Below are 24,566 nucleotides of genomic sequence, written 5' to 3'. Positions count from 1 at the left end.
TTAGGGTTAGGGTTAGGGTTAGGGTTAGGGTTACGGTTAAGGTTAGGGTTACAGCTAGGATATGCGATTAATGCCCTTCCTAAATTACACAAATCATGCCTTATCATTGCAGCACTGTGGAAATTAGGTCAGAATGTGAATTTAGTCTGATTTGCAACACTGTTAACCTAGTGTGGGATTTCTTTCATATTCAAACTGGAAATCTGATGACAGTAAGTCTCTCTTCAGGGGTTTTAAGTAGACTTTCTCTTTTTCTCTTTTGCTTGTTTTGCCTGGTGCTAGTGTTCTGCTATCCTGTCATTTTGGTATTACAAGCTATCAAACATCAAAAAGAATTCATAAAGTTCAGAAGATTGTGTATTATGAGCTGATGCAAATCCCACTCTGCTACTGGCTCTCTGTTATTCTTTTAAAAGCACTTGAGGGTTCCTTTTTCCTCCCTATCCATTGTATTTGTTCGCATTAGAAATAAAGGTGACCAATATTTCTACATACTGTATCCCTCATGAATGTCTTGGCTAATCAAGCATCATGGGGTCTGGTTTACTAACCCTCTGATAAAGTACAAAGTCTGTGTTGCTTTTTAAGAGGAACATAAAACTGTTGGGCTGCCGCTTCTGGGTCCTGTTTTTCTGGTTATTAATTTTTTACCAGTTTTATAAATGTATTTTTGAAAGCAGTGTTGCAAACTCTGCACTGGATCAAACGTCTAGTGTTTCTATCACAATGAAGCCACAGCAGAGCTGTATGAATACTTTAGGTAATTTCATGTTTTGGTAATGTGTATGCAGGAGTGTAGAGGGAGGTTACTGGCGGAGGGGCAGTACTGGGCAGTAAAGGGACTGTCATTCTGATATATCCCAATGTAGAAGGTATTGTTGAGATTAGGGGCCCTATTCACAAAATGAAGTAAGAAAGAAAGAACATTATGATATAAATATGATTTGATATTGATGAAACGGTTCTGGTATTTTGCATGAATATTGGCTTGCAAGCTTTCAAGGTTTCTGGACTTTCCATTTCAGCAACATATTATGTACAGTAATTCAGTCTTTACAATTAAAGTCGATACAATTAGTGCTTCATTTATTAAAACAAAAAGGATGTGTGGTCCGTGTCAGACTTGATGCTTTCCAGTTTATGACTTGACACATGGCAAATAATGAAGTCACTCTCCTGACTAATCAATATTCTTCTGAGTTGCAGAGTCGTTTGCAGTCATGATTGTGGCTGGATTGCTAGGGGCCAAAATCCATTATTGTTGACTGCTATCCGGTGACGGTGCAACAGTTATCAAAACGTTGGAAAAGATTACCTTTTCTTTTATGTTCCTTCTTTAAGGCTCCCGTGATGACGATACATACAGCATGCCTGATGTCCGAGGTGGGTAGAAAACTTGATTTAGGAATGAGGATTGGAACAGATTATAGTCTTAATAAGCACAACTAAACTAATAGACGAGATAACCTGTGTGTTTAAACATTAGGCATGAGTTTTCACCTGCCGATGCTGAACAGATGTATGTTCACTTTGTACTGCATACAGATATACAGCACTACGAGCTTTTCATTTTACAAACTCATTTAAGAGTGAAGGACCCAAGTGTCATACTTGGATACCTAAATTGCAACCTTGCCCAATCCATTTTTTGGTCCATTTGCTGTCTGTTGCAGAGATATGACCCTAACTCAACCGCAATGACGCAGTTTCACTTACAGTACACCACTGTCTGTCTGGGAGTACACATCATTCTTTTGAATGCTGAATATCAAACGATGCATTGAAACAACAAACTCCAAATGTGGATTGTTTAAAGATTATTTTTAAATGTTTTGTTTGCGTTAAACATTTCTACACCTTTGTCAAAGAAACCAGCAACGGGTATAGAAAAGTTCAATGAATATCAAATCAGATCTAATTGAAATAACTCTGAATATTGCCCAGTGTCGTGTCTACAACATGCTCTCTCTCAGCACGACTTGCATGACCTGCATGAGCAGACAGACATTATTCTCCCCAGTAGTCTGGGGCCTCAGGCTCTCAGGGGCTACGGGAGAAATGTGTTTTTCTCTGGTAATGTCAAGTGTGTCTTTGCTGTTGTAGACATGTACGATATGCCTGAGGAGGATGATGTCACCATTGATGCCTCAGAGGCCCAGCGCTACAGACTGGTAAAAGTGACATTTCATTAAAAACATCACAACCTTTTTTTTATGATTATTGTCTAAGAAAAAGCAACTCGATAAGTTCGATTTTGTCATATTTTTCTTCTTTTCTTCTTTTATGACTGGTACATTTTGAAGAGTCACTTATCTGTAAAGTACAAAGTACAAGATGTCTCCTGCAAGAACTAAAGTGTCTTTTCAATTTACCCCTCTGTAAAGGCTCCATTAGCCACCTTAGAAGTCTTATAATAAAGAGATTCCGTGCCACATTAATAAAAGGAAACTTTTTGAGAGATGACCTTGTACACAGGATAATGGTTTGTGCTTTGTTATGCCTCGTTCAGCCTAACTTTATAGTACTTTATGTATGTAACTGCAAAGACAGATGCTTTGGATATTGAGCTTGATCCAACCGGTATATAAAGTAAACCTAATTGCAAAATGTCTTTTAATGATTAGGTTTGATCCATTGGGAAGCAAAGCCTTGTAAGTTTTCCCTTTTATCCAGCGTGTTTGGTGGTACTCCTCTCTTAAGGGTAATCTTAAAGGCAATGGTTCTGCAAGGCGGGAGAGGCTCCGGCTTCGGGCTCAGCCTCACCCTTCCTCCTGGAACATTAATAAAAAAGGCTTCAGGGTAACACATATTAAAATAATAGTGGCACATTTATATGACAACTATGCTAGCATTTGTATGGTATTTATAGCACACAATGGCTGAATAACCCCCACAATGCAGTGATGTGTTTCTGGATGACATACCATCATATGTTTCATTTCTCATTTTCCATTGCTGATTTCTACTCACAACTGGTCAACCTGACACAATTCTGAAAGTCAATCTAATGCTAAATGGAAATAACCAACTTTCCCTTCATTTGTTTTAACATAGTGATTCACTTACACTATATTGTCTAAATTACCTGCTCTAAAAGCATATCTTTAACTCAACAGTGATGCCTGATTTTAATGCGTATTTCAGGACTGTTCAAATCTGGTCCAATACAGACAATAAACCTAGTCTTAAATATTCATTTTAAAACTAGGTTTCCATGGCGCACACAAGGCCCCTTGTGATAATTGTATGCATATCAATCTGCAGAATTAATCTTTCTGTAATGTCTGAATCAAATAAAGACCTAGGGCAGGATTTTCAAAAGGTCGTAAATGCTAACTCCAGTGTTAATCAAGAAGTCGATATGTAGCATTGATTTTGGCATTTTCAAGTTGTCGTTTTTGCCTATTTCATTATTAAATAATCGTCCTAATGTGATTTCCGAAATTATGTTGATTTACGAAATAATGTTAATATCTTAATGAGCAGTGCTTCTTGCCACTATTTCTTTTGTTTGCATGGGAATTTAAAAGCAAATTTGTGTTAATAGTCATCATTTATCAGGAGTTAATTTGCACTTGGAAAAGGAGGGTTTTGATTAACGAAACAGTATATAACTCACCTTGAAACAGAAATTTAACAGACCGCGGCTGACAATACAGAGAGTGAGAGAGAGAGAGTGAGAGAGTGAGAGAGAGAGAGAGAGAGAGAGAGAGAGAGAGAGTGTGTGTGTGTGTACAGGACCAGAGTTCATTTCTTACAGACAACCTAGATAATTCAATATTTGTAGTTATGAAAATAGTTTAGCCTTTTCTATACTTGTGGTTATGAAGGAGATTTATTCACTTGTTTTAACCATTTGTAACCTTACGGAAAGTTTATTGTATTGCTAAAGTGATATGCCTTTATTTGCACGAAGTGTAATGTTACTACAGTACCAAGAAATTATCAATGCAACTATAGCCTATTTTAATTCTGCATACATAGATTATATACTACTGAAATCTTGGTATAGAAAACGGCATATTACATATTACAATAAAGTATCCTTAAGTGACTGCAGATCTGTAATAAGTCCCTGGCTTTTAACACCTGTGTCTTATTCACACAAGAATGAAGAACAGGCGTACAAGGGCACACAGATCCACTAGGAATGTGACCGAGATCATTGACATGGAATTTGCCTAAACGTATTCAATGTTGTCAGACTCCCCCCACACTTTCGCAATGTACACTTTCACCTTCACATAGTTGTATAAAATGTTCTTCTAATACTGTAAGTGTTCGGTGGCTACTTCTAATTGAGTTTATTTATCGTGGAGGAGAGCAAAGAGATTCAGAGAAAATGCAGGATATTGGGTTAGGGAGTTCTATTGTAATTTTAAAAGCTTAATAAATATATAATAAAGTGTTACATAGATGGTATGCATGTATAATTTAGTTAACAACTAGAAACACAAATGGCACTTCAAACGTATTTATTTATAGCCTACAATCGCACTTACTAAAATACAGACAAAAGTAGATGTCAACATAAGAAAATAAATTCCAAGCAATATACATAGATGGCTTACCGTATTTTTTCCTTCTTTTTAACCAAAGAAAGATTGTATATAGTAAGCTGTGGCAAAATATCCCCCGAAAGAGGGGAAATGACTAGTGGGGTTTAATTTTTTACTTGTTTTTAATCCGTGCCATCCGATTTTTACCCACGTGCCAGATAATCGTAAATCAGCATTTTATATGTGAAGTGTTCTAAATAAATGTACATTCTGCATGACAAAATGCACCATTTTAAATGAAGTTTACAAATTATACACAACATTATTTTTTATTTGCATTTGGCTGCTGCTCGAAGGTGGGAGAGCCGCTTCCCTGTACGCTAGTAGTTTAGTAGTTTTCATAACAGCGAATTATGCTTCCATTCATTTTTCTTGATCTCGTTAACATGCATTTTGTTTAACGAGTTCCCCTAGACAGGAGGTGATGTAGGTGACCTGTGACAATTAAGCATTTTAACGAAGAATGCGTTCATTAACGACCTCATCGACTCAATTTCAAAGCATTACCGGATTGATTTAATTAACACATTTCATTTGAAAATCACTTGCTACTAAAGCTCTCGTTACTATACCACGAGTTCGATACAATAACACTTGTTTTTTAAAAATCCTGCCCCTAGTGTCTTAGTAGTGTCTCATGCATTTCACGTCCTGTGTTCGCATCCGGTTCAGGACATGAGGGAAAATGAGTGAAATGAGTTAGACTGATCTCAACCTAGTAGCCAATCGTACATATCACAATATCACAGGACCTGGCCAAGACTGAGGTGCTCTCTCTCTCGCTCGCTGGCAGAACAGGGGCTTGGTTGCAGTGTGACTGAATAAAGCAGGTGCCAGTGACCCTCACCACCATTTTGTTCTTGAAATAATCATGAGGACCAGAATTGGACAGTCCTTTTATTGTTCTCTTTAGGCTGGTGATTGATTGGGGGGGGGGGGGGGGGGTGTTGATTACTCACGATTCAAAATGATTGTGTTTCTGTTCTTGATGCTTTAAAGATTCGAAAGACCAAGCGTCTCCTCTCGGTTCACCCCCTCGATTTCGATCTGGACTCTGAGTACTCGACTCAGTCCCGCCGACAGTCTCTGCAGGTATTGGGTCATTTGGCTCTGTCCTTTTCCCTCTCCTTACAGTGAAGCCTAATAGTATTCAAACAGCTCCTGGACATAGCTTTGAATATGCTGTGCACAATGGACCAAGTTGGTCACTACGGCGATGCAATAATGATATGTACAAATACAGTATATATATATATATATATATATATATATATATATATATATATATATATATATATATATATATAATATATATATATAAATATATATATATATATATGAATAAATGATATAGGTCTAATTATATATATATATATATATATATATATATATATATATATATATATATATATATATATATATAATTAGACCTATTTTGATCTTATCAAAATGTGACTGCACATAATAACATGCATTTTTTTCTATGCAACTTTTATGAATCATATAAGATCAAACAACATTTTCTTAAGTATGGCTGGCTGCACAGGGGACGAATGACTACTGTAAATGCTCCTCGGATAAGGAAACTCTCTCTAACACGGAGAATATAGTGGGACCCACATGGAATGCTTGTAAGAGGCCTTTGGCTCGGGACGCTATCGGCCTGCCACCTGTCTAGATAGTTGGTACTGTATTGTTTTGTAGTTCATCAGAAACAAAAGACCACCACAGGGGAGTCTCCTGAGAGAATGAGCCCACATTCATCTTCAATCTTTCATCACTGTTGTTCCTCAGCACTCGGGTGGGGGGGGAGGTGTCACCCGGAAGGAGTCGATGATCGCCGAGGCAGATATTGCCTCCGTGTTCCAGCAGATCCTGGAGGAGCAGGGGCAGGTGGGTGGGAACCCGGAGCAGGAGTTCAGCACCGAAGTGCACCTTCGCATCAACTCCCGCAGGAAGAGCCTGGAGAAGTCCTCCAAATCCGGTAAGAAGAGTTCAGCTACAGCAGTGAAAAAAAAACACACACACCCTGACTGTTTAATGTCTCTGATTTGAAATGGCTTAATAAGATATATTCTGTTACTTTGTTACCAAACTCAATACTTCCAGTCATATATAATTCTGCTGTTCCAGATCAAGTGGAAAACCCAGTCCAATTGTTCTTGTTCTTGGTTGCTTCATGTTGTTTCTCTCCCCGACTCCCCTTGTGTTCCCCCACCTTGCCCTATTGCCACCTGCCACCTACCAGATGACGGCCACTTCTCTGAGCACAGAATGATTCGAGCGCATCCCTCTCCGAAAGGCAGCCCCACAGGCCAGTTGAAAGGGCAGCAGTGCTCCCAGTACTACGCTGACATGGACAGCTCTGACGAGGAAGGGGAGGGGGTGCCACGCTTCCCTCTGTACCAGAGTCACTTCCCCAAGCGGAGGAGCCGAGCATCCTCCCAGGAAAACTTGCACCACTCCAAGCCCCAGGTTCAGCACCCAATCAATTTAGATTCAGTTTTAAGTGGTTTCCAATCTCTTTGTATCATTGTGGCCTTTATTGAGATTCTAAAGGATAATATACGTCAATGTAAAGCTGTCGTGAATTCTGTTGCATATACATTTGTTTTGTTTGCATGGCTCACAGATATTAGCTTCTCCACCGTTTCATTGATTTTATTGATTTGTTTGTTTATTCATCTGACTGATACCTATTGAGATGCATCTTTATTTCACAGCACACTTACAGTACAAACAGGGATACACAGAAAGATGTGGATAGAAAGGTCCTTAATGATTAGTTTAAAATGTGTTGCTATGTTCTTCTATTCATTATCTCATAGTGATTAGTTCAAACTAGTTCAAACATACCCACATACCCTTTATTTTTTTGCAGTGGTAAATTCATGTACATTGTATTGGAAGATTCATCAGTAGATATAGGGATGATGTGCACATGCTTTGTAAAGTGATGTGTTTTTGGCTTTGCTAAAAGAATATGAGAAATATATTACAGTAAAATCATAAAAAACTGAGGAGAACACAAATCCGCAAGCAAATCTATGGGAAAGCAAAGAGGATACAGTCATATATGCTTACATTCATACATATTAGCTTAAGGTATTTATAGAATCCAAATCTGGGGGCCTCTTTCTTCTTTTTTTAATAAATGTAGTCGTTGCCAATGTTTTTTTTACCATGGTTTCTGCTGTAACCTCCTGGAGACTTGGGAAATGGAAGCTGGAACACGCGTCCTCCGAAACGTGCTCCTGCCAATCCGTCATTTTTCACACTGTGGATCCACAGAGAGGCCACCAGACCTATAGTATCAGAGGACAACACAGATCTGATGGCTCCACTGCAGAACCGCAGGTGCCCTATCGTCCTCAGGGGTCGCTGGTGCACAGTGAACTGTGGATTCCCCTGCTGACCTAAAGCCCTCCCTACCCCGACGGTGCTCAGCCAATTGTGCGCCGCCCCCTAGGAACCCCTGGTCATGGTCGGCAGTGACATAGCCTGGATTCGAACCTGCAATCTCCAGGCTATATGGCGCATCCTGCACTCCACGCGGAGTGCCTTTACTGGATGTGCCAGTCGGGAGACCCTGGGGGCCTCTTTCATGTTATGTGCCTGTCTGTCTGTAAGTGAAACACATGTATACAGTGTATACAGCAGTGTACAGTAAGTCATTGTGATTTTGTTACTGATTGCTCTCATTTTGTATTCATTACAACCGTCACTGACCATACCTATTTTTTATTTTTTTAATCACAGAGATTTTGAGTTTGGACTTCACGTCACTGGACTCTTACGCCCCTCTTGTTTCCATTCTGTTTTACTGGGTGCTATCAGGCTTGGTGGTCTTGGCGGACTCTTTGTTTTTTTTTTTTCTCGCTGGGTCTGGTGTCCACTGTTTTCAATCTCCTCTTTTTTCCATCTCTGCCCTTGCCTCCAGATCTCTGAGCTGAACAAGCGCATGTCCGCTATCGAACGCCTCCTAAACCGCTTGGAACAGAAAATCGTGGTGCCCTCAGAGGAGGTAAACATTCCTCACAAAATATATATATTATATATATACAGTATATATATATATATATATATATATATATATATATATATATATATATATATATATATATATAAATAGATAGATAGATAGATAGATTTACCACCACTGTTTGTTTTCAAAGACCCTTTACCTTGACAAAGGTAGGTTAAACATATTGAAATGTTAGGAAGTTGGAGTTAATGCACCATATACATTACCATATACTGTATATGCAGGTTTCTGTGGCTTTTTTCTAAATGTAGATCTTGTCAACTGATGTTTATGGTTTAAAGTTACACGAAGGGAACCAAGCAGTATTTGCAGGTTGCATTGCAGACAATTTGGAACAGAGCTTTGAGAATTTGGAATTGTGTTCAGCATTGAAATGGCTTACAGGAAGACCTCGGGGGAAAAGATTCTAAGGGACTTTCTGTAAATTACTGCTTGAAAAATCAATATAGGTTGAAGCACTTGGAAATTTGCATGTGAGAACATTGCTAATTTGATTGTGTGTTCTCCCAATTTCAGACTCCTTCAGTTTCTGTTGTGGCTTATTAAAGAGACTCTCCAGGCTACACATTTTTCATTTTAATCGCTTTTTTCAAATTACAAATCAATCTATGTTGTAAGCTTTTTCTCTTGTGCGAATGAAATCATTCACACAGAATGACTTCAGAGAGGATTAGTGAATCATCTAATTGTAGAAAATTAACTTAATTAGAGAGCCTGTAATTAGCCAGGTAAGAATAAAAAAATCAAAGGGATCAGTACCTATAGAGGAGTACAGAGGAACAGTATAATGTCTGTCAAAGATGGAAAAGTGCAGTTAACTAAATGAATAAGTATTGGTAAACTGACCCGAAATGATCCATTGTGATTGCAGGGTTAACAGGTTGCTGTTAAACAAAATGCAAATTAAATTTATTTTTAAGACCAACAAAAATGAAAGAAAATGCTGATACAAAGCAGAGAAATAGAGATGACTGACATGATGTGGGTCAGCCGAATCATCCACAAACAGTGTTTCATGAGAGCCGTGAGGTCAAAAGAAAAATCTCACCTCGTCTGTGACAATGTGCAGCCCAAGGTTAGCATCAGTCCTTGTTCTTGTCAGACCTTGCATTGTCTAAACAGATACCTTGCCCTGGGAGGTCGAGGGTTTAACTTTGTCGTGCAGCTCTGAATAGAACAGCATCCAAGGTAAGGAGCACAACAATAAAGGATGGTGCTACCATAGTCACAGTGTGAGCAAGATGCCTCAGGATAGAACCTTACAAAAGTTTCCTGCGGTGAAGCAGAACGTAGGATCTGAAAATAAAAGTGCTGGTAAAGCATACTGTAGGAAAGCAAAAGTGCATCACAGAAAAGTAGCTTTTGATATTTCAAATACTTCTTTACGAAAAGGCAAATCCTACTACCTACAAATATTAACATGGTACTCGGTGGGTGTTTGCGGGTGCTGTTAGCAGCCATCTGAGCTCCCTGTCCCATTTAAGGGTACTAACAGCTGAAATGATTCACTGAGGAAAGTCTTGTTGAAATAGTTTGGCCACTTTCCTAAAACTAAAATCTATTAAATGAAGAGGTGTGGTGGTGGTGATTTGGAAGCATTAACAAGTTAATTAAGATGTAGATTCATAAAGAAAAGTAAAGGCTTTGCCGCTTGTTAATGCTCCAATCCAATAAAAAGTCAAAAGGAGAGCTTAAGCAGAGTCCATGTAACCCACCACTGAGTGACTCTACATCAGCATAAACAGATGCAATCTTATTTAATCCCTCTGACACCCTGACAATTACATAGAGATTAACTAAAGTGTGCCGTACATCTATTGAGATTAATAATATTTCAAATAGGTGGCAATTATTATTATTAGAATTACCTTAGCTGTCTAACCAAGAGGTTTGTTTTTTGTACTGTACAATAAGTGTATACCAGAAACATAAAACATACTAATCGTCTTGTTTGATCTTGGAAAATCAGTTAGACCTTTTTTAGTGATTTGGAATTAGATCTAAATCCAGTTGGTGTTGTCCCTCTAAAGGGATCTGTTGACCCCCTTATTAACATCAATAAATCGTAGAGGAAACTCTAGCTCTCGGGTTCATAACTGATGTTAACTGGTCCAGGGCGTGCAGTCTGATGCAGACCTGGAGGAGAAGAAGCTGAAGAAGAAGCTGGGCGAGCTGGCCGGAAACATCAGCGACAAGGGCCTGTCATCCGAGGAAGATGTTGGGAGGAGAAAGAAGGTCCTGAGAGAAGCAGTGATGAGCTCCTCCAGCGATGACCTCCCAAACGAAGCACAGAAGGTAAGGATCCCTTCACAGTGCAAATACACAGTCTACTGCTCACTTCACAGACCTTGATGAACACTAATCTCGGTATATGTAACAGGGCAGAGGCCGGGCGCGAACTGGCTTGAGCCATCTGCATTTGTGGTTTTAAAGCCTTTGACCTCATCTCATCTTACCAACCAGACAGGACAGAGTCCGTAATGGCAGTGTATTACACAACACTACCCGTCACATATACCTACTGTAATCTTACCTTAGGTAAGGTAGATCTTTTAATTAAACAAACCAGCAAAAGTTAAACTCAAGTGGAAGGCACAGAGTGGTTTTGATTAATGGACCTTCTGTTCAGTATTGAAATGGCAAATTACACATATGCACTAGAACAGGTCAGTAGGATAGGAGAGCTATAATTGACTGGTAAACTTCACAGAGTTTCTACAAAGAATATTCAGACTCATAAATACCTGCACAGAGAAGAAGCTGTTTTGTTCAGTTGTCTATGTGTTTATTTGTTTATTAACAGATTGCAGGTTCTTTTGATTTAAAAGTGTCTGAATAAAATTAATAGACTGGAGCTCTTGCTTGTGCATTGCATGAGGAGGTGAAGGAGCCCATTAGAGGCAGTCCATTAGTAACAGCTCTCCACACTAATGGATTCTTTGTTATCATTCAGTACGTGGCCTCTTCATCATCAGAATATATACAAACAGAGAGAACTGTCATGCCAGTGTTTTCCTTTTTTTATATAGTAAAAGGTTAAAGCGTCTTGCATTTGTTTCATTCAGGATCCCCCAAAAAAACAGGTAACATATGTCATTCTTCCGCTCCATACAATTGTTGCAGTCGGCTGTTTGCATCTGCTAATGGGAGACGGAACTCACTGAAAATGAGATTGCTCACTGAAATGAGTAAGACAGCAGGCTGATCCGGTACACTTAAAAGCAGGAGATTTGTGTTATTATCCACAGATATGTCTACTACAGTAACTGCACATCTCTATTACTGATATTATAAGGAAGGATCATGGGCCACAATAATTTCTACATTCCATGAAAAAGGCTCAGATATTTATGGTTTCTGTTAAATTCTGTTCCATTTGCAATTATATTTGTATTTGTTTTTCCTTGTCTTTAGTGTTCACCCTTATAAATGTGTACTATGGAATATCATAGAAAAGGCATAATTTAGCAAAGTAAGGAAATGAAAAACTACCTTTTTTTGTTTGTTTGTTCTAGCATAATTTTGACCTAAATAACCTTTTAGCATGACCTAGAGAAAATGAAGCAAAGTGCTGCCAGGCCACTCACAAAGCCATTACATGTCTTGGGGAGCAGCTCACATTTACACCCCTCTTCAGCGCACTGTGACTGATACTGGCTTTCACATGTTGCGTTTTCTTTCAAAGCGTAGAAAAGAGATAAAAGAAGCACTGCAGCTGTAATGTACTTGCATTTCCACCTGAAAGCCTGCTAATAATAAGCTCATACTTCAATTAAAATTCTCCTTTACTTATTTTTTCCTTTTTGCAAAGAAATAAAAAAAGACGAGGTAATATTCATCTAGAACTATCTAGAGCATCAGCAAAGTTCCAGTTAGTATGGATATCCCAGGTTTGTAAATAACAACCAGATTCTCCCATTACAGTGTTTAATATCCCCCAAACAGAGAGCAGTAAACTTGATCTTCATAACAGACGAAGGCAGCTGCCGGTTAGGCATGGAGGCAGAGGGTGCTAAGAATCAGTGGGTTACGATTTTAGGCTGTCACAGAACACTGACCCTGGCCACGTACAATTGCAGATCTCTTTCAGGTGAAGCAAGACTTCAAGAGTTGGAAGAAGAACTTGGAAGAATCAAGTGGGACATCGTAGGACTAAGCAAAGTACAGCAAAAAGACGAAGGACTACTAGAACTCAAGAGTGGACATCTTCTCTTCTACCAGGGCACTACAGATGGACGAACAGAGTGCATTGGATTCATTGTTTACAAGAGAATGAAGAATAACGTAGTAGTTAAAGATTTAAGGAAGTATGAACTTCAGGTCATCCAAGTATATGCACTAACAACAAGCTATTCGGATGAAGAAGTCAACGATTTTTATGAAGAACTACACGAAAATGGGAAGAGCCACTACAAGTTCATCATCGGTGACTTCAACGCCAAAATAGGAACCCAGCAAGAAGACGAGAATTCGGTCAGCAAATTTCGACATGGCGACAGACTAGTTGAATTTGCAGAGAACAAGAACTTATTCATTATGAACACCTTCTTCCAAAAGAAACCCATCAGGAAATGGACACGGGAGGACCCAGCAGAGTGAAGAATGAATTTGACTACATACTCACCAACAAGAAGCACACCTTACAAGATGTCTCAGTACTAAACAATTTTAACACAGGAAGCGACCACAGACTTGTAAGATGCAAAATACACCTAAACACAGCACTGGAGAGAGCGAAACTCGTCATGAATCCAATTAACGTAGAAATGCTCCAGAAGCAAAGCCTGGTGTTTCAACTGGAACTGAAAAATAGATTCAGCGCTCTTCAAGATCTGCAAAAAGATGAAGCAACTGAGGTAAACAAAATCTATGAGGAAGTGATGTAAGAAACAGCAAAAAATATCGCTGGAACACAGAGTACAAAATGCGACCAGAAGATCAGGCAAGAGGCAAAAGACCTCATGAAGAAAAGAAGGGAAATTAAACAAACAACAGCTCTGACGTCAAAGATTCAATACATTCAGCTTTGCAAGACAGTAAGAAAGCACATTACTGAGGATATATGGTTGTTGAACTGTAGGTTGGTAGAGAAAACTATTGAAAACAACCGAAGCATGAAGAAAGCAAAACAAAGACTAATCATCGGGAAAAAATAGATTTTAGCAATCAAACAAGAGGACGGGACTGTCATCAAGAATTTTGAAGAGAGTCGAAAACTTTTACAGAAAATTATATCAAGATGAAAAGAGCAACGTAGCAGGTAACGAAGACGAGACGGAAAAAACACAACCCGAGGAAGACGTTCCAGACGTTCTACCGGAAGAAGTGAAACATGCTATCAAACATGTGAAGACAGGAAAGGCACCTGAAGAAGATAATGGCATAATGACTGACATCATGAAAGAAGGAGGGGAAGAACTGACAAAAATACTGTCGCGTATTTTTACAGATTGTATTAAGCAAAAGAAAGTGCCAAACGACTGGAACAATGCATCTGTGATACTTTTACATAAGAAAGGAGATAAAGAAGACCTCATGAACTACAGATCTATTAGCTTACTTCATATAATCTACACAATTTTTACAAAGATACTCACCAGAAGACTTCAATATAAATTTGACTCAGCACAATCAAATGAGCAAGCAGGATTCAGGATTGGATTTAACATAATTGTTCATCTTCAAGTTGTATGGCAAGTGATTCAAACCAGCAATGAGTACAAACTACTTTGCTTGGAATATGAAAAAGCCTTTGACTCTGTTTACACAAGATCTGTATTAAGCTCTCTGAAAAAACAAGGAATTGAGAAAACTTACAGAGACTTGATCAGCACCATATACAAGAATGCAACATCCACAGTAAGATTCCATAAAAACAGCGATAAATTCAAGATTAAAAAAGGAGTTAGACAAGGAGATATAATTTACCCAAACCTCTTCATGGCCACCCTAGAAGACACATTCAAAACACTGGATTGGGAAAATAAGGGGATGAAGATCAATGGAGCCTACATGAATCACCTACGATTTGCAGACGACATCCTCATATTTATGCCCAGAAGAATTACAAACAAGAATACAGGAACTACATGAGGCTAGCATCAAAGCGGGTTTGAAAATGTTCAATAAATATAACATATAATATTAGTTTTGGCAATGGAGAACCAAATGTGTGAAATCAACAGAAGAGCAAAAATGGGCTGGAGTGCCTTTGGAAGACTAAGCATGGTTCTGAAAGGGAAACTACCCTTATGCCTCAAGAGGAAAGTCTTCAGCCAATGCACACAGGAAAACAGTCTTCTGCTTCCTTCTACTCAGCAGTGCCAAAATGAACTCTCTCTGAGGCTTTTATGCCACACAGAAGCAGGTACAGGCAGTGGCCTTTAATTTGCAATTAATCTTACCAACTGCCAAGACGATAAAACAATTAACAAAACAATTAACTCAATTTAAACAATTACTCAAAATGAACTTGGAGCCAGGTTTGTTGCTTTTCTGTAATTCAGTATGTCCATTGTTGGGTAAGAGAATTGTGGTCACTGGTCACGTTAGACAGGTGGTTTCTTTATACAGGTAAATTAAATCACTGGGAGGAATTTAAAGATGGTCACATGAGCAGGTTTGACTGATTATATATATATATATATATATATATATATATATATATATATATATATATATATATATATATATATATACTGCATTATTTGGTAACACTTTATATTAAATGTCTGTATTTCAAATGTAATTACATATGAACAAGTGTATGATTTACTATTCAATTGAAATTAACTCATACAGAACATATCCTTACACAAACATTAATGAATCATCAATAAGTACACATTTTAAAATACCACCACTATAAGTATGTAAATCCACTGTAATTAGAGACAGTGTAAAGTGTTACCTGCTTGCTTAACAGTGCTTCCTTCATCTTGCCTGCCCCTCCGTGTACTAACTCCTGTTCCATTGTGCATGGCTTACAGAGATCTGCTGCGGCTCTTTGTGACATCACAACAGAGGCGCTAAGAACCTTAAACGCCACTGAAAGAGCGCTCACCGAGTTGGTACCGCCAAAGCCCAAAGAAAGACACCAGTTACACGGGACAGATGTAACGCGGGCAGATGAGGCGTACAGAGAACTTGAGGAGCATGTAAGCTTAAAAGCAGCCTCTTTCAGAGTCTGTCCTGAGCATGTACTGTACAGAATCAGTCTACTGTCTCTCTCACCATAAAGACATCTACAGATACCTTCCTTCAATTTAAGGGTGCAGTTAGGAAATACATCTTTTTTGTTCCAGGGCTCCTGGAACTTTTTCCAGAGCTTCTCCGATGGCATGTGTGGTGTAGCGAAAATGAAATTTACAGCAGTATAACAAAAGAAGTATAAGATAGACATTTTTAGTCCATGAATTGTTCATGTGATTGTGGGAATTTTAAATAGGCTCTCACAATGCAAGGTTTGTCTCAATCATGAACTTTTTGAAAGCTTGGTACAGTATAGCTGTGTTATTGCTGAGTCTCTGGAATCGGTGGTCCTATTCTCCCCTGTGGTTCCCTTCACAGGTCTACATGGCGGCTGGTAAGACCTACAGCCTGGAGAAGAAACTGAAGGACCTGGAAGAAACTGCTAAGAGTCGGTATAGCGGCACCACGGACTCGGAGCTCAGCGAGCTGGAAGACAAGGTGGCATCTGCAGCAGCTACTGTCCAGAACACTGAGAGTGAGGTAAAGTGACAACCTGACACGTATGAAGGGTTATATGTGCACACCACCTACTGTGGTTTCTCATGCAAGGCAAGCAAGAGGAAGCACTGTTAAAAGAAATGCATTCAGCATCATAGAAATATATTTGAAGTCACAACATTTTGTAGTTACAGTAGACATACAACAGCATTCTGATGAGCCATACTAAGTGGACCTTGTATCACTGTATATATATATATATATATATAGTATTTTTTTTTCATACAGTGGGTGGGGGATTCTCATTATTGGACGAGTCCAGGGCCTAAATCAAAATATATATTATATTAATATAGGCATACTGTAAGCAGTGCTATAGCGCCAATATATAGACAATAGAATGGCTTACTTTTGCATGGTATACCTGTTGGTTTAACCCAGGCTCTGGAAGTTGAAAAGATAAGAGCACATTTAACTTTGTGAAGAATGGTCTTTCCAGGTTTCGAACATTGAGAACAGAATCGCTGCCCTCAGTGCAGCTGGTCTGACTGTGGTTCCGGAGAGAAACAGAAGGAAATTTTCTGGACAGGTCGGTGGAGATGTTTTTGTTGAATGTGTGGTGTGGAGGAATGCTTTGTTAAGTGGTGTTTTCTGAAGCCTGTTTGGTTCATTAAAGTTTGCAGTTAATGAAACCGTTTTCCAATATGTTTTAGAGAGGGTTTGAATTTCGTTCTGATTTAAATTTCAGAGCATATCTGTATATCTATAAATACATTTTTAAAAAAAGCAGTCCTTAAAAAAAGGTGAAGTTAATGCAGTTACTTCTTATGTGTTTTGTATGCAGACAGTAGCCACACAGCAGTCGGTGCGGAGAAAGCTTTCTAATTCACATCAAAATCAAAGTAAGACGATCCCTACTTTCACCTGACTGCAGTGTTCCCAGTATGAGATTCCCTTTGAATTCCCTGTTTGCAGTGGAATAGTATGTGTGTGATTGAATGCATGTTTTGATTGCACTGTGAGACTACATTCCTGGCTCTCCTTGTACCCCCTTGGCCTTGTGCTCTGTGCAGTGGAATGGCGTGTGTGAGATTGAATGCATGTTTTGACTGCATTGTGAGTCTGCTTTCAATAGGGTACAGTATCTCTGAAACAGAGGATGCCTCAGAAGCCTGGATGGAAAAAAATAAAATGTTATGTACACTACAAATGTATTGTAGTGTTTTGGCAAAACAATAGCAAAGTTTTAAACATAGTAGTACCCAAAGCTAATATGCAATTAAATGAAATCGAAATTCTCCGATAAAAAACTATAAAAATCTGCGTTATTCCGCATTTAAAATAAAAGGCTAAAATCCCCCCCCCCCCCTGCAATCACATTATAAGATATGCAAACAGTACTATTGAATAACACTTCACACAGAAGTATTTATTGGTACACTTACTTACAAGCTCACCAGTGCCATCAATCAATCATATAAACTTACCATTGTACTATATACATTTCAAATACTTCTGTTTAGTAATAATAATAATTTTAAAAACAATAGTATTCATACCAGTTTATCTCCAACTTAGTCTTTGTTATCTGGATGGCTATAGCCACTCCTTGACCCGATCTTAGGGGTGATTTTCATCATTTTCGGCATCTTTAAACAGCTTGTTCAATAGTAACAACGCAATGGATACTGAAGTAAACTGCAGCTACATTTCAACATGAATGTGACAGTGTGCCTCGTTCAACCTTGACCTCTGTTCATCAGTTTTATTGAACAAGTATGTTTACAGAAATTTTAAGCAAATGTGCCTGTGTTGATTATTATATATACAACAAAAAAGCCTTGCATGTTTTTTGCCCTGCCCCAAGTGTAAAACTAAAAATTCTCCAACAGCATTGAAAATCTGTGTTTCACCGCGTTATTCCGCAGCAAACAGATTCCTAGGATCCCTGGTAATCAGGAAGTACATTCCAAGTTGATGCTGATTGCATAGCACCATCTGGTGGAAGAGTATTGTAAGGTCACTTTTATTTATTCATTTCCATCTTTTTCCAAAAGAAAAAGAATCAAATCCACATTTCAGCAGCGTACTTTCTGCAGCATACTCATTTCAGAGAACAGACCTATTTTCTGAATGAACATCACTCCCCACACCCTTGACAGGGTTACGCATTTGTTTCTGTTTTTGTCTTTCAGAAACCAATAATGGCTCAGCCTCCTTAAAGAATGAAAGCCTGATGTAATGAAAGTGAATTCCATAGATTATTTATAGAGGAACAAAAAGCGAAGGACAAGCTTGTTTATAGTGATGTACCTTTCAATGTTACTGCCGAGAAGAAATCCTGCACAAATTCTTTTGTACAAATGCATTGTATGTCATGCCATATTAGGAAGCGTATTGATCAAACATAGTTTATTGTTTCCTTTGCAAACACACACACCAACACCCCCCCCCCCCACACACACACACTTACACACACACACACACACACACACACACTCCCCCCCCCAACACACACACACACTCACACACACACACACACATATATATATGTAATGTTACATTGTTACTGTTTTGTGGCTAAAGTTTACAAAATAAACTGTAAATCCTAAAGAAAAATAAATCTATTGCATGTATTTGATCTGCTTTACCCTGAGGTATTACCTGATTTGCAGTCTGTTGAAACTATCCACTATTAACCCCTGCTGTTCCAGCTGCAGCAGGTCAACAACGAGTAAAATAAATCATTTTGAGCTGGTTATACCAGTGGGCTAGTAATACCAATTGTTGTTTTATAAGACAGCTGATTCTGTTAATTATTAACTTTCCTATGTTACCAGCTAGATATTTGTCTTAATAGGTCATAAAGCCAAATTAAATCAAATTGTTAGATACTATTTAAAAACAAAAAACCAAGAACCGCTGCCTATACTTATTAATGATCCCTCTAAATGAGCACCACAGTTCATTCATTTTTAGAAATATGTTTTATTTATTGGCAAGTGTCTTCTATCCAGATTATTTTAGACTGCCTTGTAGTGCTTTACATTATCTGCAATAGAATAACTGCTACTGCCACATGTTAGGTTCCTTCTACTGTGTATACTTGATATATAAATACTCAATAAAATATTAACACAACAATTGCGGGTTGCATTAGTTTTTTTGAAGGTTTTAAAGATATGAAATAGCAGATTATTAAATAATAATCTTTATATTTGTAAGGCTAAAATCACCTCCCCTTAAGGTTTACCTTTGGCATTATTCAACCCTGTTTAGTGTCCAAAATAATTATTCACATTAGGAATTATTTTAAAAGCATTAAGATGTGCTGCTATTTTTTTAAGTTCCACAAACACTTACAAATCTATTATCTATATATTTGTATTTCAAATTGTTATATGCTGCAAAACACCTACAGTGTTAAACTATAGCTTACAGTGAAATGATAATCCTGATGTTTTAGGTTCTCCTTCACCTGAGTGTGATGGATTCCTGCTTATCCCATTAAGAGCCATGGAGCTGTGGTTATGTGCATTCATGATCTGCTGCTCCCGTAGTTTCTCATTGTAACCAATGCAATTCTCACAGAGCTGAGGGTACTGGAATAACAGCCCTAGAGATGACAGGTGAGGTTCACATGGCAATCAGTAGGTAACTGTTTCACTATTGTAAATTACAACATGATTGCACCTGCATTTCAAGCCCAAGTGTGTGCTTGTACCTGTGACTGTATGCCTGTTTGATAGCATCAGGAAATATAAAAATGTTGCCCTAATTTCAAGGTGGCCTTTGGATAACCTGTAAATTTCTTTGTTTCATCTGCAGATTGATTTAATCTTCTGCTTTATTTGAGATTCCCCCATGCCTCAGCTGCAGAGACACTTACAACAATGTCTCACCCGAAAGGCAGAGCACAAGGATGTTTAGTGACTTATTCAAGATCACACAGTGAGTCAGTGAGTGAGCCAGGATTTGAACCGGGGACCTCCTGGTTACAAGCACTTTTCTTTAACCACCAGTTAGAGAGATGAACATTAAAGTCACCTAAAAGAATGACAGGAATAAAGGTAGAGATAGAGGAAAAGAAGAAATCAATTTTCAACAAGGAAGTGAGTAGGAGGACCAGGAGAGCGATAAAGAACTATGAGAAGCAGATGACCGGGAGAGTGCAATTCAATGGCATGAAATTCGAAAGTAGTGACTGAGAGGGTGGAGAGAGCAGAGGGAATTGAGAAGTTCCAGGATGGAGAAAGCAGGAATCCTGGTCCCCCACCTTGTCCTGAGGAACAGGTAGAATAAGAGAGGACCTAGAGAGAGGAGAGAGCAGCTGGGTTAACAGTGTTTTCAGGGGAGATCCATGATCCTGTAAGAGCCAGAAAGTCGAAATAGAGGAGAGGCGTAAGCAGAGATAAATCAGCCTTGTTGCAGGCTAACTGGCAGTTCCAGAGGGCACCAGAGAGAGAGCAGGAGGAAAGAGCAGAGAAGGGGGGCAGAGGTAGAGATTAGATTGGAAGGGTTAGAGAAGTGCTGGTGAGAGAATTTTATCTAAGTGAGAAGAGCGAAGGACAGGGATAGAGTAAAAAGCCATAAATACAATACATAAAGATACAAGTTTAAAAAACAATATGAATATAATACTAAAATAATATGAAATTTAATAATCTAGTAATATAATAATATATAATTAAATAATAAATAATATACTAAATAAAAAATGTAAAATGTTTCTTATAAGAAGGAAAAATAAAATTGAAAAAGAAAAATAAGGATACGGAGAGAAATGACAGATGAAAAGACATAGCAGACATATAATAGCAAATGAAGAATTATAAACATTTAAAATACAACTAATAAAATAACACAACATATAACAACACAGAAACACCTCGGAACAGCCAGTGTGCTTTCCCGATCTTACCTGATTGCCGCACATGCGGCCACTCACACTGGCAGGGAAGATGAATCAGTAGCAATATTTATATATATATATATATATATATATATATATATATATATATACACACACACACACACACACACACACACACACACACAGTATATGTATTTATAGTTATAGATAGTCCCTTTACAAGTAAATAATCAATATGAGTCATGAAGCACATTTGCTATTGAATGCCTTCTTATTAATATTATTAAGTGCCTAGATGAAGAAAAAAAGAGAATACCTTTTGTGTGTGTGTGTGTGTGTGTGTGTGTGTGTGTCTGTGTGTGTGTGTGTCTGTGTGTGTGTGTGTGTGTCTCTGTGTGTGTGTGTGTCTGTGTGTGTGTGTGTGTGTGTGTGTCTCTGTGTGTGTGTGTGTGTGTGTGTGTGTGTCTGTGTGTGTGTGTGTGTGTCTGTGTGTGTGCGTGTGTGTCTCTGTGTGTGTGTGTGTGTGTGTGTGTGTGTGTGTGGTCCTGGCGTGACATCAGCACAGGAGCCGAGAATAAAAGCATTGCGCATTAGAGCATCTTCAGCTGTGATCCAACAAGACCCAGCTTAGCAGGAGGTGAGCAGAGAAAGCAAGACCCAGCCCTACACAGACAGTAAGTGCAGAGTGCGTTTGGAATTCTTTTACAGTCCTGACAGATTGAACATAGCACATAAGTACTTCACAACTTCCATGTTAATAAAAAATTGATATATCTTTATAATTAAATAATGTAGTATTTCAAGGTATTACTTTAAACATCAACACTAAAAAATAATCGTAGCATGATTTAAATATATAGTTAAATATGTTTTAAACAGCTTTATCTTGCAAGATCTTTGACATGCAATTCATCTGTATGACTTAAGTGAAATATACTAAACTGTGCTGAAGACAAACAAGTGCTTTAGAAGGTGTTTTTTGGTATTCAGTATTTCCCAGCATATTTTGGAGGGATTTGAAGTTTTAGTGGGAATTGTAGGAGCTTTGAAAGGCATGGTTTGCATGGTGTGTACATTTTAGTCAATCCTGACAACTCAAGGGGCCAATTAAAATGAGTCTTTAGAGACAAGTGATTTTGTATCGTAAATGTATCTGCATTATACACACAGATCCATCAGACCTGTCACTATGGACAGCTAGTTCTGCACATTAATCTGGACTGTGTATCTAAAACAGGCAGCCTGTTGTGTTTTAACCAATACATTATTTATGAAAAATAAACACTTTTCTCTCTGCTGGCATAATTGTACATTTGCATGACAGTTTTGCTATTAACCACGTCTGTTACTATGCATTTACAATGCTTTATCATGCATAGTTACAATGTATTTATTTATTTATTTGTGGTATGTTACCATGTTCACTTTTTAAAGGGTAATTCCTATACTGTATATGTACAGCATGAGTTTAGCAATGCTGCTAATATTGCACTGTAGTCTTTTTACATGGCATGTACTCCTGTAAATGACAGTGTGTCCAGAATGAATCTCTATAACAACACTGTTGGACTCTCTAATGCAGGCAGAGCCACAGATCCAGTAGAGATCACAACTAACATGTAAATATTGTATCTTTAAAAGGTTTCAGACATTAGACCTGCCAGTTTTGTAAACTTGCAAAAGCATTATTTTAAAAGTGTACAACAACAACATCAAACTAAAATGTTTAAAGCATGTATATTTCTAACTTAATTTAACACATTAGTGTATATTTGTAAGAGAAAAGATAATATGGATAATTTGGTTATGGGCATGCTAAATAGTTGAATACATGTATTTTTTTATGTATTAAAGTAAAGCTTTTATAAATGATTAGCACTTACATAAACCATATGCACACTGTGCCATAAAACCATGTTGTATACATTAATATGTACAGTTAACACTATTTCTCATGGAGCTCTTAAAAGTTATTTACAATTTGAAGTCTCAAGTCCTTATAAATCACCCATCATTTGATTTATTTATTTCTTTTGAAATGTTGTTAACATTGTTTTTTGATGGTTCAATTTTTGATGGTTGAATCTCTTCCATGCACAAGCCAAACAGTAGTACTGGAGTATTCAAAAATCAAGCATTCTGATTGGAGGAGAGGGACTTAGTGATTCTCTTGAGAGCTGGCATATTCAGGAATCAGGAATTCTGATTGGAGGAGAGGGACTGAGTGATTCTCTGGTCCTGTATTTCAGATCCGAAGACAGCCTGGTTGGTAAAAGCTGCACAGAACTGAGAGCAATGAAACTGAAACTGTTCGCCATCTGCTGTGTGTTCCTGCTGCTCCTGTGTTTGGCTTGTCCAAAGGCAGACTGCAGGTTCCAGGAGCGATCAGTGGAGATTAGAAGTATGTGAAGAATATATATATATATATATATATATATATATATATATATATATATATATATATATATATATATATATATACTGTACAGATATTGATTAAGCGATAATTCTCCTTGTGAGGAGTGATTACATACAATGAGCAGGTTATTTCTGTTTAGGTCTTGTATTCTTCTGTAAAGGAAAGAAGTTCCTTAAAAATAAGTTATTCTTTTTTCTTAATATCTGCAGGGATATAGCTTCTCTCTACTGGTGCAAGGTCTCAGCAGGTTATTAAGAACTATGGACCTTTTTTTTATCAACTTATGTAGTGGTCAGGGCTAAATTGTGGTATCCTGGCATGACATCAGCACAGCACAGGTGCAGACTCCTTTAAAAAGTAAAGAACTGCTACAGTAAAGGACCTTCTTATTTCCCCATACTGTGCTATTCAATCAGATTGGCACATAAAGACATGGTCCAAACATACCACTGTCTTAGCAGCAAGTGTCAAAAGCATCTGAATTTAGGGGTCCCCAAGTGGCTAATTAAAGCACTACCGCAGGGAGCGCAGGACGAGTCACACAGCTTGGATGGCGTCAGTTCGCGTCCAGGCTGTGCAAAGAAGCCGAACAAGGACTTATTGTCCTCATTTCGCAAAAGCAAACCATACTGGCCAGACACCGAGCATATTCAGAGTGAATAAGAGGCAGGGCTGGTCTCTGTCTTCTGGGATCGGCAGCCCGCCCACTTCTGCTCTGGATTGCTCACGTAAAGCGATTCTGGTTTTAGGCTTGTGAAATCGGAGGACGCTCATACTCCCTCAGAACGTCCATGCTGTGTGGGGACTCGCTGCGGTGAGGAGAAAAAACATAACTTGGGGGAAGTTGGGGGAAAATAAAATAAAAAATAATAATTGGTCACTCTAAATTTAAATAAATAATCTCAATTTAAATCCCCCATTCGCTTAGCCTTTGGAGAGTTTGTTTGAATGTTGCTGTACAACAGTGCTGTACTTCTGATT

The 24,566-nt window shown here is 38.2% G+C and overlaps 1 protein-coding gene across 3 annotated transcripts in view; it reads left to right on the top strand.

The window, feature by feature from the left end:
- The window catches only part of LOC117426190 (melanophilin-like), a 36,771-nt gene extending 17,342 nt beyond the window's left edge, over window positions 1-19,429 (top strand). Inside the window, exons 5-16 of one of the 3 annotated variants that reach the window (XM_059033995.1) lie at window positions 1,342-1,383; window positions 2,104-2,171; window positions 5,559-5,651; window positions 6,432-6,543; window positions 6,808-7,034; window positions 8,500-8,583; window positions 10,720-10,899; window positions 15,594-15,761; window positions 16,174-16,335; window positions 16,793-16,882; window positions 17,138-17,195; window positions 18,489-19,429. In XM_059033995.1, the coding sequence (XP_058889978.1) occupies window positions 1,342-1,383; window positions 2,104-2,171; window positions 5,559-5,651; window positions 6,432-6,543; window positions 6,808-7,034; window positions 8,500-8,583; window positions 10,720-10,899; window positions 15,594-15,761; window positions 16,174-16,335; window positions 16,793-16,882; window positions 17,138-17,195; window positions 18,489-18,535 (1,331 nt within the window). In that variant the 3' untranslated portion in view covers window positions 18,536-19,429. Of the gene's footprint in view, window positions 1-1,341; window positions 1,384-2,103; window positions 2,172-5,558; window positions 5,652-6,353; window positions 6,544-6,807; window positions 7,035-8,499; window positions 8,584-10,719; window positions 10,900-15,593; window positions 15,762-16,173; window positions 16,336-16,792; window positions 16,883-17,137; window positions 17,196-18,488 lie in introns of all 3 variants that reach the window. The other 2 variants (XM_059033994.1, XM_059033996.1) reach the window with 2 other exon arrangements.
- The last annotated feature ends 5,137 nt before the right edge of the window (window positions 19,430-24,566 follow it).

This window comes from Acipenser ruthenus, chromosome 11 (assembly GCF_902713425.1).
Source record: "Acipenser ruthenus chromosome 11, fAciRut3.2 maternal haplotype, whole genome shotgun sequence".
Taxonomy (NCBI): domain Eukaryota; kingdom Metazoa; phylum Chordata; class Actinopteri; order Acipenseriformes; family Acipenseridae; genus Acipenser; species Acipenser ruthenus.
This window is presented reverse-complemented; position numbering and strand designations above follow the sequence as displayed.